Source organism: Anomaloglossus baeobatrachus, chromosome 4, assembly GCF_048569485.1.
Source record: "Anomaloglossus baeobatrachus isolate aAnoBae1 chromosome 4, aAnoBae1.hap1, whole genome shotgun sequence".
Taxonomy (NCBI): Eukaryota; Metazoa; Chordata; class Amphibia; order Anura; family Aromobatidae; genus Anomaloglossus; species Anomaloglossus baeobatrachus.
The window spans coordinates 695,485,067-695,498,209 of NC_134356.1; the positions used below are offsets into that span (position 1 = coordinate 695,485,067).

General features: G+C 50.2%; 1 protein-coding gene across 1 annotated transcript in view; it reads right to left on the minus strand.

The window, feature by feature from the left end:
* The window catches only part of LOC142303018 (NXPE family member 3-like), a 51,139-nt gene that overhangs the window by 29,480 nt on the left and 8,516 nt on the right, over positions 1-13,143 (minus strand). The window contains exon 2 of the mRNA XM_075344120.1: positions 11,662-11,882. Within this exon, the coding sequence (XP_075200235.1) occupies positions 11,662-11,882 (221 nt within the window). The remainder of the gene's footprint in view (positions 1-11,661; positions 11,883-13,143) is intronic.

Genomic DNA, 13,143 nt, shown 5'->3' on the forward strand with positions numbered 1-13,143 from the left:
ACAGGGAGGAAATAGTGTTGTGAATGTTCAATTTACTAAAAAGCTAAGATGATTTAATATTTTATACTGAACTTGCCTGTTCCAATCATTTTACCCCAAATTTTAGTTTGCAGCAAATGGCTAAATTGTAAATTACAATACTGCAAAGTCTTCAATTGCCCTGAAAAAATGTGTGTCACCCACTGAGGTCTCATAAGACTGTGTCCAACCCTTCTCAATCCTTTTAGTGCCAACACAGCCTTATTAATGTCAAAGTGACCTCATCGTGGAAACTGAAGTTAACCATTAGTAAAGAAATGCCTATTCAATAGCAGATTTACAGTCTGTTGAGTCATTTGTGACCCGGGAGATGGTTCTGTGCTGAACACGAACTCGAATTGATAGTGACGCTATAAGATTTAACATCTAGAGATGAGCGATCCTGATAGGCAAAGATCGGAAAACATTAATATCGTATGTTCTTTGGCCGGATTAGATCGGGATTGGACATGTGAACAATTAGCATAAAAGTCGGAGATCTTGCTAAGGATCGGTAAAAATTCAAATAGCAAAAACCATCCTCACACTGCCAATCACAGCCATGTAGTGTATTGGCATGGCTGTGATTGGCCACTGTAAAAAAGGAAGCAAAAGGGTTAAGCAGAACATACTTACCGACTTTCCATGTGGCTGCAACGCTACTTCCGAGGCCAATAATTATCCCTCATACATATTCCCAGCTTTCCCAGGTCACTGGCGTCTCTGATTGGCTGCTATCAGATCAAGCCCCCACCCTATCTGACAGTGTTATACTACTGATGTAAAATACAAAATAAATTTAAAAAATGCCTTGTGGTTCCTGTATATATTGATACCAGCACACATATAGTCAACAGCAACAGGCTGCAATCCACATCCGTGCGCTTATTTTGGCAGTGTATCAACATAAGAGTATTACATGCGGCTTTTTCCCCTCCAATTTTGTTACCCAGCTAAGATAAAGCCTGACAGCTGGGAGCTGGTATTCTCAGGTTGGGCAGGCCCATGATATTCCTCACAGCTTACAAGCAGCATCTTGCTGCCTCCCAGGATTGCTGCATCCATTAGATGTGCCAATTCCGGCTCGCTATCGAAAAGAAATAAACACAAACACTGAAAAATCCTTTATTTGAAATTCAATACAAAAAACCCATCCTTTTTCACCACTTTATTAACCCCCAAAAGACCTAGGTCCGAAGTTATCCGCAAGCTATCCCACGATTCCAGCTCTGTAACATCTGAACCAACAGTACGAGGCCATAGAACATAACCACCTGCTGTGAGATTCAGGCAGAGAGTTAGCCTTAGCAATCAGCGGTGACGTCCCTCAGGTTAGTTGCGGGCACTGCTGGAGGTTCCCATGGCCCTCCTCCTGTGACCACATTTAAACTGACCTCAGGGGACCTTCTGAGGTGAGGTCACTGAGCTTATTGAGGTCAACTGAAGTCAAGTTACCCACGGTCACAGGTGGAGGGTTGTGGGAACCTCCAACTATGGCTGCAACTAACCTAAGTGAAATAACTGCTCATCACACGGCTCAGTCACTGCCTTAAGCTCACAGTGAGTGGTCATTTTCTATGGCCGTGTGCTGTGTCTTCAGATGTAGCAGTGGAATAGGTAAAACCCCAGCACTCAAAGGAAAAAAGGAGAATTTTGTGTATGCAACTAAATTTTATTTTTGATTAACTGCAAAAAAATGAACCCTGACAATGCAACACCAACGTTTCGGCTTGCGCCTTTCTCAAGGTTGTTGCTTAATATGGAAGTACAAAAGAACGCAGGTCACAATGGACAACAGTGGCTGAGATAAAGCAGGTGCTTCACACTTTGCAGTACAAGAATCAAGGTATTGGTGGGTAGAAGATTCAGAAGAATGGTGGAGAGAAATAGAACGCCTATAGGAGATGCCCAGGGAAACTTGCAGCAGCAGTATGGCAGTGGCAGCGGATGCCGGTTACACAATATTCCACATGAAACACAGTCTGGTGTTGATGATGCAGCTCTCCTATCTCTTATTCTCATCTCATCTCTTCATTCTTAAAAATGTTTAACTTAACTTTACTCTCTGGAGTATTTGTCCAATGTTTTAAGGTTTTCTCTTCATATCTCTGTTGCTGCCAGCTCAGATATCTTCTCATTAACACCTTAATGACCTATGACATACTGGTACGTCATAGGTCATGTCCCTTTCTTTGAGGAGGGCTTGATCGCTGAGGCCGCATCTCTCCCTGCACATGACGACTGATCTGATTCACCCACAGCTGATAACCAGTTAATTGTCAATCTCTGACAAGATGATTTAACATTTTCCGGTGGGATGGGGCGCACCATTCCCTGCCCCCACTAGCAGTCACATGATGTCATAGCAGGGCACCCACCGATGGATCGTCAAACAGCCAGAAGTCAGCTGATGACCCCTGTATCTGTAATGATTATCTTCCTTTAAAAAACAGCTGTGAGTGACATTCTGTCACGCTCCCCGGGTCCTCTGCTCCGCTCCCCGGGTCCTCTGCTCCGCACCCCGGCTCACCTGCCACGCTCCCCGCTCTCCAGCCTCCTGTGCCCACGCTTCCCAAGCCTCCGGGTTCCCGCTCCCGGCGCCCGTCGGCTTCCCAGTCCCTGGCCGGCTCTGCTGCGTCCTCCTCTCAGCTTCCTGCCCTGGCTTCTGGCACCCGGGCCGCGCGCATGCGCATTAGGGCGCGCGCGCGGTCACTGACCCTTTCTTAAAGGGCCAGTGTCCACTGACAGGAAATGATGCATACAGGTACAGGGTATAAAGGGGGTTAATGTCCAAGGGAGCGGGGCCTGTTCTTCGTGTTTTCCCAAGCTAGGAGTCAGGTCTCCTTGTGTTCTGTGAGATACTTACCTCTCTGTCTTCTAGAGCCGATCCTGCAACGCCATCCGGTCCTGCTGTATCTCGAACCCCGAACGCTGCCCATCTGCCATCCTGACAGTCCGTACCATCTCGGTTCCCTGCGGTGACCCGTCATCTCGCTCCATAGGTTCCGGACCCCGCCAGACATCATCACGGCTTCCGAACCTGAGCTCCGTCACCCGGACCACCATCAGTGACCTCGTGGTCCCAGGGACTTCTCCATTGTGTTCCAGTGCACGGACTGTCCTGCTACCTAAAGTGCTCCGGCTACCGGACTCCTTTCCCTCATCGGGGAGTTCGGCCCAGTGGATCCACCTCCCGGGTCTGCCCGTCCATCTGGCCCTAACACATTCATAGAAGATTGTGATTTTTGCTGTACAGAGCGGTGCTGACGCTAACGCTGAGCCTGATGCTGATGATTACGCTGACACTGATGCTGATGCACTGCTCTGTATAGCCAAAGTGATTGTACAATACTGTGACACCCCTGCAGCTACAGTCGCCACAGGGTACTGCACTTGACTTAAGGTGCTGTATTCATCTCGGGTAAGGAGGGGTTAACCACCGGTGTTTTCACATTTCACCTTACATACAGCTTAGGTACCTTCTCACTGGGGACTGGACTAGGGTAGGCTGAGGGTGTGGCCATCACGATGCATGGGACTTTCCAGGTCACTAGGACAACCACCTGGGGGGCAGGCACCACTTGGGATAGAAGTAGGAGCAACTCTTACACAAACTGGAGTCAAGTCGGGACTTCAGTTCTGGCAGCAAGACACCACTCTTCTTTTTCTTCATGGAGTCTGAGGCTTGAAGCAGGAAGCTAAGCCCTGGTTCCTCACTTCTGGAGGGACATCCCATGGAAGAGGACACTTTCAAATATCGGTGGCTATCACTAACTTTTCCGGGATTGGCTGGAGCCCATCACGGCAGACACCGGTACCCCCGGGCAACCAAAAGATTGAGTAAAGACCTGAAACCGCAATGGCTGACTCTGCCTCTTATTGCTGGCACTGTCGCCCCATGCTTCGGCGCCCGCCATCACTACAACTCTCATCATCCTCCCCGGGGCCCGCTCCACCTGATGGGAGCAGAACCATCTTTGCTGCGACACAATCAGCCCCGGAGGACATCACCTGCAGCAATGGCTAATCTCTGGCCGCGTACCACAGGTGGCATCACGAGACAAACTACCATCCCATCATCCTCCCTTGTATTGTACACCTAGGGGCCACGAAGCTACGCAGGGCCACCCGTGACATCCATAGACCGGCGATGAATAAAGTTAATCCGTTGCCCCGTGGGTGCCACAACAGCAGCTTCAAAGTCTCCTAATGGAGCTTGTAAATACAATAAAATGTTTCCCAAAATATTTAAATATTGAAAAAAATGTTAAAAATATGCATATTTGGTATTGCTGTACTCAGGAATGTCCAATCTATCAAAATGTAAAATAAAATAATTTGATCGGTAAAGTCTCCTCTTATTTTATAAATTTATGCTGCAATTAACTGATCAATAATTGTGTCACTTGTCGCGGGCGGGGGGTGCGCCGCTGCTCGACCGCTCGCTCGCGGCCTGGGTCCGGCTGCTGCTTGCTGCTCGGTGGCTCGAGCGGTGGGCCGGATCCGGGGACTCGAGCGGCGCTCCGGGCCAGTGAGTGAAAAGGGGAATGGTTTTGGGGATTTATTGTCCGTGACGCCACCCACGGTTGTGGTGAGGTTGTGACACCACCGCTGCTCTGGACGGGGATCCCGGGAGCGATGACGGGGAGCAGCCTGGATGTTGTTTCTCCCCTCCGTGGGTAGGGGGTTGGTTGTCCCGGGGCCCAGTGAGGGAGAGATGACAGGTGGATTACGGGACCTGGGGAGGTGCAGGGTCGCGGGGGCAGCGCGGTGCCGCACGGCACAGTGGTAGTCACTCAGCCAATGATGAATGCAAAGTCTCCGGTAAAACAAACGGCTGGATGGACGGGTCCCCCAGACGGCTGCGGTGTTTTTCCTACCGGTAGGTTGGCGGTGACTGCCTTTCCCTGCACCTGTGTTATGTTCTCGATTCTGATAGCTTCCCACCGGTAACCCGCTCCCCAGCTTGGATGGATGCTGAGGGAGCCCCTTTTGCCCGCAGGCTCTGGCCCTGGGAACTGTAGCCTTGGCGGTGACTGTATTTCCCTTCACGGTTTGAGCGGTTCCTTCAAATCGGGTCTTGACTGCTGAGAAACCCAGGAGGTTCCCTTCGCTAACGGATTTGACCGGTTTTACGGCGACTCCAAACCTGGTCGGGGTCCGTAAGCCCTGCCGAATGGTGCTGGCTTCTCTTCGCTCCCCGGTTCGGTACCGGCGGGCCACCGCCCAACCCTGGCCCTACGGTTACGCTTTGATAGGCCTCTCCTGCAGACAGTCACCACCGTTTGCCAACCTTGCTGTATGTGCCCGGGCCATGCACTCGGACACGGTCAGTCAGCTCCTTTACCACTTCACTCCTCAACTCACTGCACTGTTCTGAACTGAACTGTCTCTTTTTCCTGCCTCCAGGACTGTGTACTCCTCGGCGGGCGGGGCCAACCACCTGGCTCCACCCCCTGGTGTGGACATCAGCCCCTGGAGGGAGGCAACAAGGATTTTTGTCTGACTTCGGTGGGGCTAGCCAGGGTGTGGGGTGTGTTGTTGCAGTATCTGTGATGACCTGGCTTGTCCAGGGCGCCACATTCCCCCTTAGTAAAATGCAGACCGTCCGCAGGCTGCCCGTCCATCACCGGTTTTATTTTTGGTAACGGCAAAAGAGTAAAAACATACACATAAAATATCAAACACAAGCATTTCTCAATCTTCCCATAACGGGAGGCACATTCTTAAACGTTACTGAACGGTATATTTTTATTAACGGTAACGGCTTCCGCTTTTCTCCCACCCAAACAACCTGGCCCTGATGCTGCCCCTAAGAAATAGGCAACACCCCTTGACCCTAGTCCAGAACCAGGCTGCCCGAGCGGGTACAGGCCCTTTCAGGGGAACCGTGTCCATGGGGACCCCTGAACCCCCGGAGGATCGCCACCGGTTCCGGTGGTGGCCGGGCCCCAGCCTACTCCACTGCGGGCCCTTCCTCCAATCTGCCTCTCTGGAGGCGGCAACGGATTATGCCAACAAATATTTACATCCCACAAGTTTGTGGTTGCCCTGCAAGTTCCCGGGCGTGTCCGTAAGAAGTTCCTTACGCAACGGTTGCAGAAAGTCCCTATGGGGACTAGTTGCCGGCAACGGCCGGTTCAATCATGTTTTCCAATCAGATAACTTCTTCGGTTGATTCATCCTTATCATTTAAACGTTTATCTATACACTCAACACATAACTCGGTACTGGTGGTCCCAACGGGGACAACGTGCGGCGGGGGACCGCTGACTTCACTTCAGATCCATGGTGTCGGCCGGAGGAGGGGGGCTGGGCTGGTACTCGGGCCCCTTGACTAACCCTCAGCTTAGAATCCAGAGCAAACCAACCCCTCTCCCCGCAGTGCCTAGTGTACTGGACCAAATCCCCCGGCATCATATTACGGCCCGGGTGGTCCTCTGGCAGGTGGGCATGGACGTCCCGTCGGGCGATAAAGACTTCGGCCTCCAGGCCCGGCTCATATATGAACCCGTACCCCCGACGGACGTCAAACCTCCTCACTTGCCCCTCATAGATTGGGCCCCGTACGTGGAAGGTGGCCTGGCGGAGGCTCTTCTTTTCTTTACTCATGTGGGCTACCAGCTCCGTCTTCTTCCTCTCCCTCTCCGCGATTTCCTGGCCCAGCGGGGTCTGTTCTCTGTCCCAGTAAGGGGCCACTGCGGGCCCCGGCGCACGGGTCGGGCCCCGCGAGACCTCCTTCATGCTGCCCATCACTGGCATTCTGGGTGGAAGGTCCCGCGGTGTCAAGGCCTGGGGTGCTGCCTTACAGCAGCGACCCGGCGTGGCCTCAGCCGAGGCGTGGGGGATGGGCACAGGGATCGTCTCCCGCTTAACCTTCTGCATGGAACGGCCTGCCGGAATCGGTACGGCCTCGGGCACGTTTGTTGCGGGGGCCTCCAGTATGGATTCGCCGACGGGCTCGGCCTTTGGTGTCTTCCAAGGGAGCGGTGCTGCACGGTCACGGGCCTCCGCTGCAGGTCGGTCCGCTTGGGCGGATTGGCAGGGTACCGCTACCGATTGTGGTGGTAGCGGGTCTAGTGAGGGGGCAGCAGCAGCCAACACAGGTAGCGGGGGAGGTAGCAGGGCGAACGGGTGTAGACTGGGCCCCTCGGCTGCGATGACCAACCCGCTAGGGGTATAGGGGCGTGGGTCACTTATCCGCTCTTCCAGTACTCCCTCCACCTCGCGTCTCCGTATGGCCGCCACCACCTCCACCATGTCGGCCTCCCACTCCTCCAAGAGGAGCTGCACACGGACCTGCAGCCGTTGTTGTAGCTGAGCGGTCCGGACCTCCACCCACGCCGCGGTCCCGGGTGCGGGGGCTACGGTGCTACGGGACGGTTGGTGCACTGCTGCGGCGGCCTCTTCCAGGAACCAAAAGATGGCCGCAGGGTCCTGGCGTCCCTGCCTTTATAGCCGCGAGCTACATGCGGCCAGACACCATCCGTGCCCCTTAGTCTTTTTCCGGCTCTTCCTCTACAGGGGCGGGGTTTCGGCTTTCGCGCCTCCACTGCTCGGGAAGACGCTCGAGCGGGGTCTTTTCGCGTCCAAAATGGCGGCTTCTCAAGATTTTCGTCCGGACACCTCCGGAAGTCACAAGGCGCACCTCTACCAGACGGCAGAGCGGTAAGATCCTGTTCGTGATGCCAAGTTGTCGCGGGCGGGGGGTGCGCTTCTGCTCGACCGCTCGCTCGCGGCCCGGGTCCAGCTGCTGCTTGCTGCTCGGTGGCTCGAGCGGTGGGCCGGATCCGGGGACTCGAGCGGCGCTCCTCGCCCGTGAGTGAAAAGGGGGAATGGTTTAGGGGATTTATTGTTCGTGACGCCACCCATGGTTGTGGTGAGGTTGTGACACCACCGCTGCTCTGGACGGGGATCCCGGGAGCGATGACTGGGAACAGCCTGGATGTTGTTTCTCCCCTCCGTGGGTAGGGGGTTGGTTGTCCCGGGGCCCGGTGAGGGAGAGATGACAGGTGGGTTACAGGACCTGGGGAGGTGCAGGGTCGTGGGGGCAGCGTGGTGCCGCACAGCACAGTGTTACTCATCCAGCCAATGATGAATGCAAAGTCTCCGGTAAAACAAACGGCTGGATGGACGGGTCCCCCAGACGGCTGCGGTGTTTTTCCTCCCGGTAGGTTGGCGGTGACTGCCTTTCCCTGCACCTGTGTTATGCTCTCGGTTCTGATGGCTTCCCACCGGTAACCCGCTCCCCAGCTTGGATGGATGCTGAGGGAGCCCCTTTTGCCCGCAGGCTCTGGCCCTGGGAACTGTAGCCTTGGCGGTGACTGTATTTCCCTTCACGGTTTAAGCGGTTGCCTTCAATTGGGTCTTGACTGCTGAGAAACCCAGGAGGTTCCCTTCACTAATGGATTTGACCGGTTTTACGGCGACTCCAAGCCTGGTCGGGGTCCGTAAGCCCTGCCGAATGGTGCTGGCTTCTCTTCGCTCCCCGGTTCGGTACCGGTGGGCCACCGCCCAACCCCGGCCCTATGGTTACGCTTTGATAGGCCTCTCCTGCAGACGGTCACCACCGTCTGCCAACCTTGCTGTATGTGCCCGGGCCACGCACACGGACACGGTCAGTCAGCTACTTTACCACTTCACTCCTCAACTCACTGCACTGTTCTGAACTGAACTGTCTCCTTTTCCCGCCTCCAGGACTGTGTACTCCTCGGTGGGCGGCGCCAACCACCTGGCTCCACCCCCTGGTGTGAACATCAGCCCCTGGAGGGAGGAAACAAGGATTTTTGTCTGACTTCGGTGTTCCTAGCCGGGGTGTGGAGTGTGTTGTTGCAGTATCTGTGACGACCTGGCTTGTCCAGAACGCCACACACTGACTTAGTGTGCATGCATGTATTTGCTTGTGGAGTACTATATTTCTCCCCTCACTGTTAAGTCCGAGCCACATGACTATAAATTCTCTCATTTGAGAAAATCTAATTGATTATGAAATGACGCTTCGATCAATCTCTATTATCTAATTGATTATGAAACGCCGCTCCTACCAAGCTCTGTTATCTAATTGGTTGTGAAATGATGCTCCGATTAATCTCTGTTATCTAATTGGTTATGAAACTAGGCTCCTATCAAGCTCTGTTATCTAATTGGTTATCAAACGACGCTCCTATCAAGCTCTGGTATCTCATTGATTATGAAACGACGCTCCTATCAAGCTCTGTTATCTCATTGATTATGAAACAAGGCTCCTACCAAGCTCTGTTATCTCATTGACTATGAAACGAGGCTCCTACCAAGCTCTGATATCTCATTGATTATGAAACGAGGCTCCTACCAGGCTTTGTTATCTCATTGACTATGAAATGAGGCTCCTACCAAGCTCTGTTATCTCATTGATTATGAAACGACGCTCCTATCAATCTCTGTTATCTAATTGATTATGAAACGAGGCTCCTATCAAACCCTATTATCTCATTAATTATGAAATGACGCTCCTACCAAGCTGTGTTATCTCATTGATTATAAAATGAGGCTCTTACCAAGCTCTGTTATCTCATTGATTATGAAACGAGGCTCCTACCAAGCTCTGTTATCTCATTGATTATGAAACGAGGCTCCTACCAAGCTCTGTTATCTAATTGATTATGAAACGAGGCTCCTATCAAGCTCTGTTATCTAATTGGTTGTGAAACGACGCTCTGATCAATCTCTGTTATCTAATTGGTTATCAAACGACGCTCCTATCAAGCTCTGTTATCTCATTGATTATGAAACGAGGCTCCTATCAAGCTCTGTTATCTCATTGATTATGAAAAAAGGCTCCTACCAAGCTCTGTTATCTCATTGACTATGAAACAAGGCTCCTACCACTACATGACCCTCCAATCAAGCTCTGTTATCTAATTAATTATGAAATGACACTCTTATCAAGCTATGTTATCTCATTGATTATGAAATTAGGCTCCTATCAAGCCCTATTATCTCATTGATTATGAAACGAGGCTCCTATCAAGCTTTGTTATCTCGTTGAGTATGAAATGACGCTCCTATCAAGCTCTGTTATCTAATTGATTATGAAACGAGGCTCCTATCAAACTCTGTTATCTCATTGATTATGAAACGAGGCTCCTATCAAGCTCTGTTATCTCATTGATTATGAAACGATGCTCCTATCAAGCTCTGTTATCTAATTGATTATGAAATGAGGCTCCTATAAAGCTCTGTTATCTCCTTGATTATGAATCAACCTGCAATGCAAGGTAATATTGTGGTACCGTGTTAGCCAGCTTGCTAATATAATTTTTCTTGTTGGCCTATAAAGGTATCACTCCTAATATACTTTTGTCATTCTTGGAACATAGTATTTCAATTGATTATTAAACTAGGCTACTGTCAAGCTCTGTTCTGAGTTTGATAAAAGTTTCAGCATAATGTGATCGGAGAACACAAATTTCTACATCTTTTCCATTCTAAGTATGTGGAAATCAGGCTGCACTCTGATGTCAGCTGAATGCAGTCCCATAGATTGTATGGGTTGGTGGCATCCAATTTAGGAGTGATATCAAAAAACACTGCAATTTTTTTCACTGATAGATTCTTCAGCACTAAAAATCTGACATCAGAACGGCCCGATTAAATAATATTTGTCCAAGTGATGTCAAATAAAACATCGGCTAGCACTGATCCGACCTAAACTGTGTGTGAGCGTAATCTTAGGGGTGATTTACAAAAACGATTTCTCGACATCCTAAAAAACAGACTGATAATTCTGATCAGAATTTAATTAAAGCGTCACTGGTTTTTTCTCAGATGTTGAGAGAAATAATATTTTTTGTTATCTTCTCCATTCTGTCAACCTTTGAAAATCGGACGGCACTCGGATGCTTTAGGGCTTGTGCACACCTCCGATTATCTTGTGTGAATATTATCCATAGTTTTCACGGTAAGTACTTGTAGCTGTGATATTCTATGGGGATGTCTACATGTTCATAATTTGCAATACATGCCGAGCTTCTTTGGACAAGACTTTCATCAAGTTTCAGATGGTCGGGGAGCAGCTTTCCCAAATAGATCAGCCTCTGTTCTTGTTCCATCGGATCTCCTGGCAGCTCCTATTTCAACTGTGCCTTCAGATCCCGAACGGTAAAACTATGAGGAGCCGTCACCTCCCGCTCCTCCTGCTTTAGACTGGGACTACGGATCAGCAATGTGACTTCTCCGTCCACCATTCCAGCCACAGAGACTTTACACCCACTGGTTCCATTACTTGCTCAGCTGAACTAACTAGCACCATGTGAACGCGGAGCAGTAATTAGGACATATGTTAAATTTTTATCCAAGTGCCCATTGCAGGTCTGTGGGTTTGCAAAAATAAAAAAATTGTACTGCACTCTGATGACATCTGAATACCGGACGATTTTCAAAAACTGCCATAATGGAGGAAGTGGAAAAACTTTTTGTTTTCTCTACATGTTCAAGAAAATCTGACCCCACTCTGATCATAGTGTAATCAGAATATTCACACCTATGTTTGAACCTGCCCTTACCGGGGAACACAATGGAAACCAGCTGGTAATGAAGAAATTGTTATCATGAGATGGTAAATGACAATAATGATGAGTCTGGTAGTGAATGATGAATACTTACTCTGTGAAGAACTCTTTCTCTTCTTTACTATACACATCCCGTTTTCTTCCCGGGGAGTGGTCCCGATACGCATCACATGGCAGTATTTTTGGTCGCTGACACACCCATTTTTCTTCAGTGTGTTCATCATAATATTCACAAACGTCTTGATCAGGCAGAAACACGTTACATTCCACAACTTCTTGTATTCCATATTTTACAAAAAAGCCTTGGAAATATAGCTGTAATAAAAGGTCACAGAACAGAAGAATATAACATGGAGATAACATTACAATCTATAGCGAAAAAACAAGAACAGAAAATCATCAACATCATCATCATCACACCTCTGGATCAATTTATCTCTGCCATGTCTTACCATTGTGTCCAGATATGGGGAGTCATAAGTGGGCTTTACACGCTACGATATCGTAAATAAATTATCATCGGGGTCATGGTGTTTGTGACGCACATCCGACGTCATTAGCGATATTGCAGTGTGTGACACTTATGTGCGACCTAAAACGATCGCAAAAGCAGCCAAAATCGTTTGCCGTGAAGAGGTCATCCTATAACAAAAAATCGTTCTCTTCGAATTAACGATGTTGTTCCTCGTTCCTGCGGCAGCACACATCACTGTGTGTGACACCGCATGAGCGACAAACATCTCCTTACCTGCCTCCAGCGGCAATGCGGAATGAAGGAGGTGGGCGGGATGTTTATGTCCTGCTCATCTCCGCCCCTCCGCTTCTATTGGACGGCTGCTGTGTGACGTCGCTGTGACGCTGTACGAACTGCCCCCTTAGGAGGAGGTGGATCGCCGGCCAGAGAGACGCCGCAGGACAGGTAAGTCCGTGCGATGGGGTAAGTGAGGTTTTGCGCGACGGGCAGCGATTTGCCAGTGTCGCACAACCGATGAGTGTGGGTACGATTGCTTGCGATCTCGCTAGCAAGATCACAGCATGTAAAGCCCGCTATACTCTTTATAAGGAGACTATGGGGCATCATAATGTGGATAGGGAGGATATGGGGAGTCATACTATATATAAGGTGACTGTGGGGCATCATACTGTGTATAGGTAGGATATAAGGAGGTATAATGAACATGGACAAAACAGAATTCATTGTCTTTCCTCCTCCTCACTTAAGCCCCCCACCTGACCTATCCATCAATGTCAATGGCTGCTCACTTTCCCCAGTGCCACGTGCTTGCTGCCTGGGAGTAACTCTAGACTCTGATCTCTCTCCTTCAAGCCACACATCCAAGCCCTCTTCACCTCCTGCCAACTCCAACTCAAAAATATTTCCCGGATTCGTACATTCCTTTCCCAAGAAGCTGCAAAAACCCTAGTACATGCCCTTATTATCTCCCGCCTGGATTATTGCAACCTCCTGCTCTGTGGCCTCCCTTCTAACAGTCTTGCACCCTTACAATCTATTCTAAATTATGCTGCCCGGCTAATCCACCTGTCCCCGCTACTCCCCGACCTCTCCTCTCTGCCA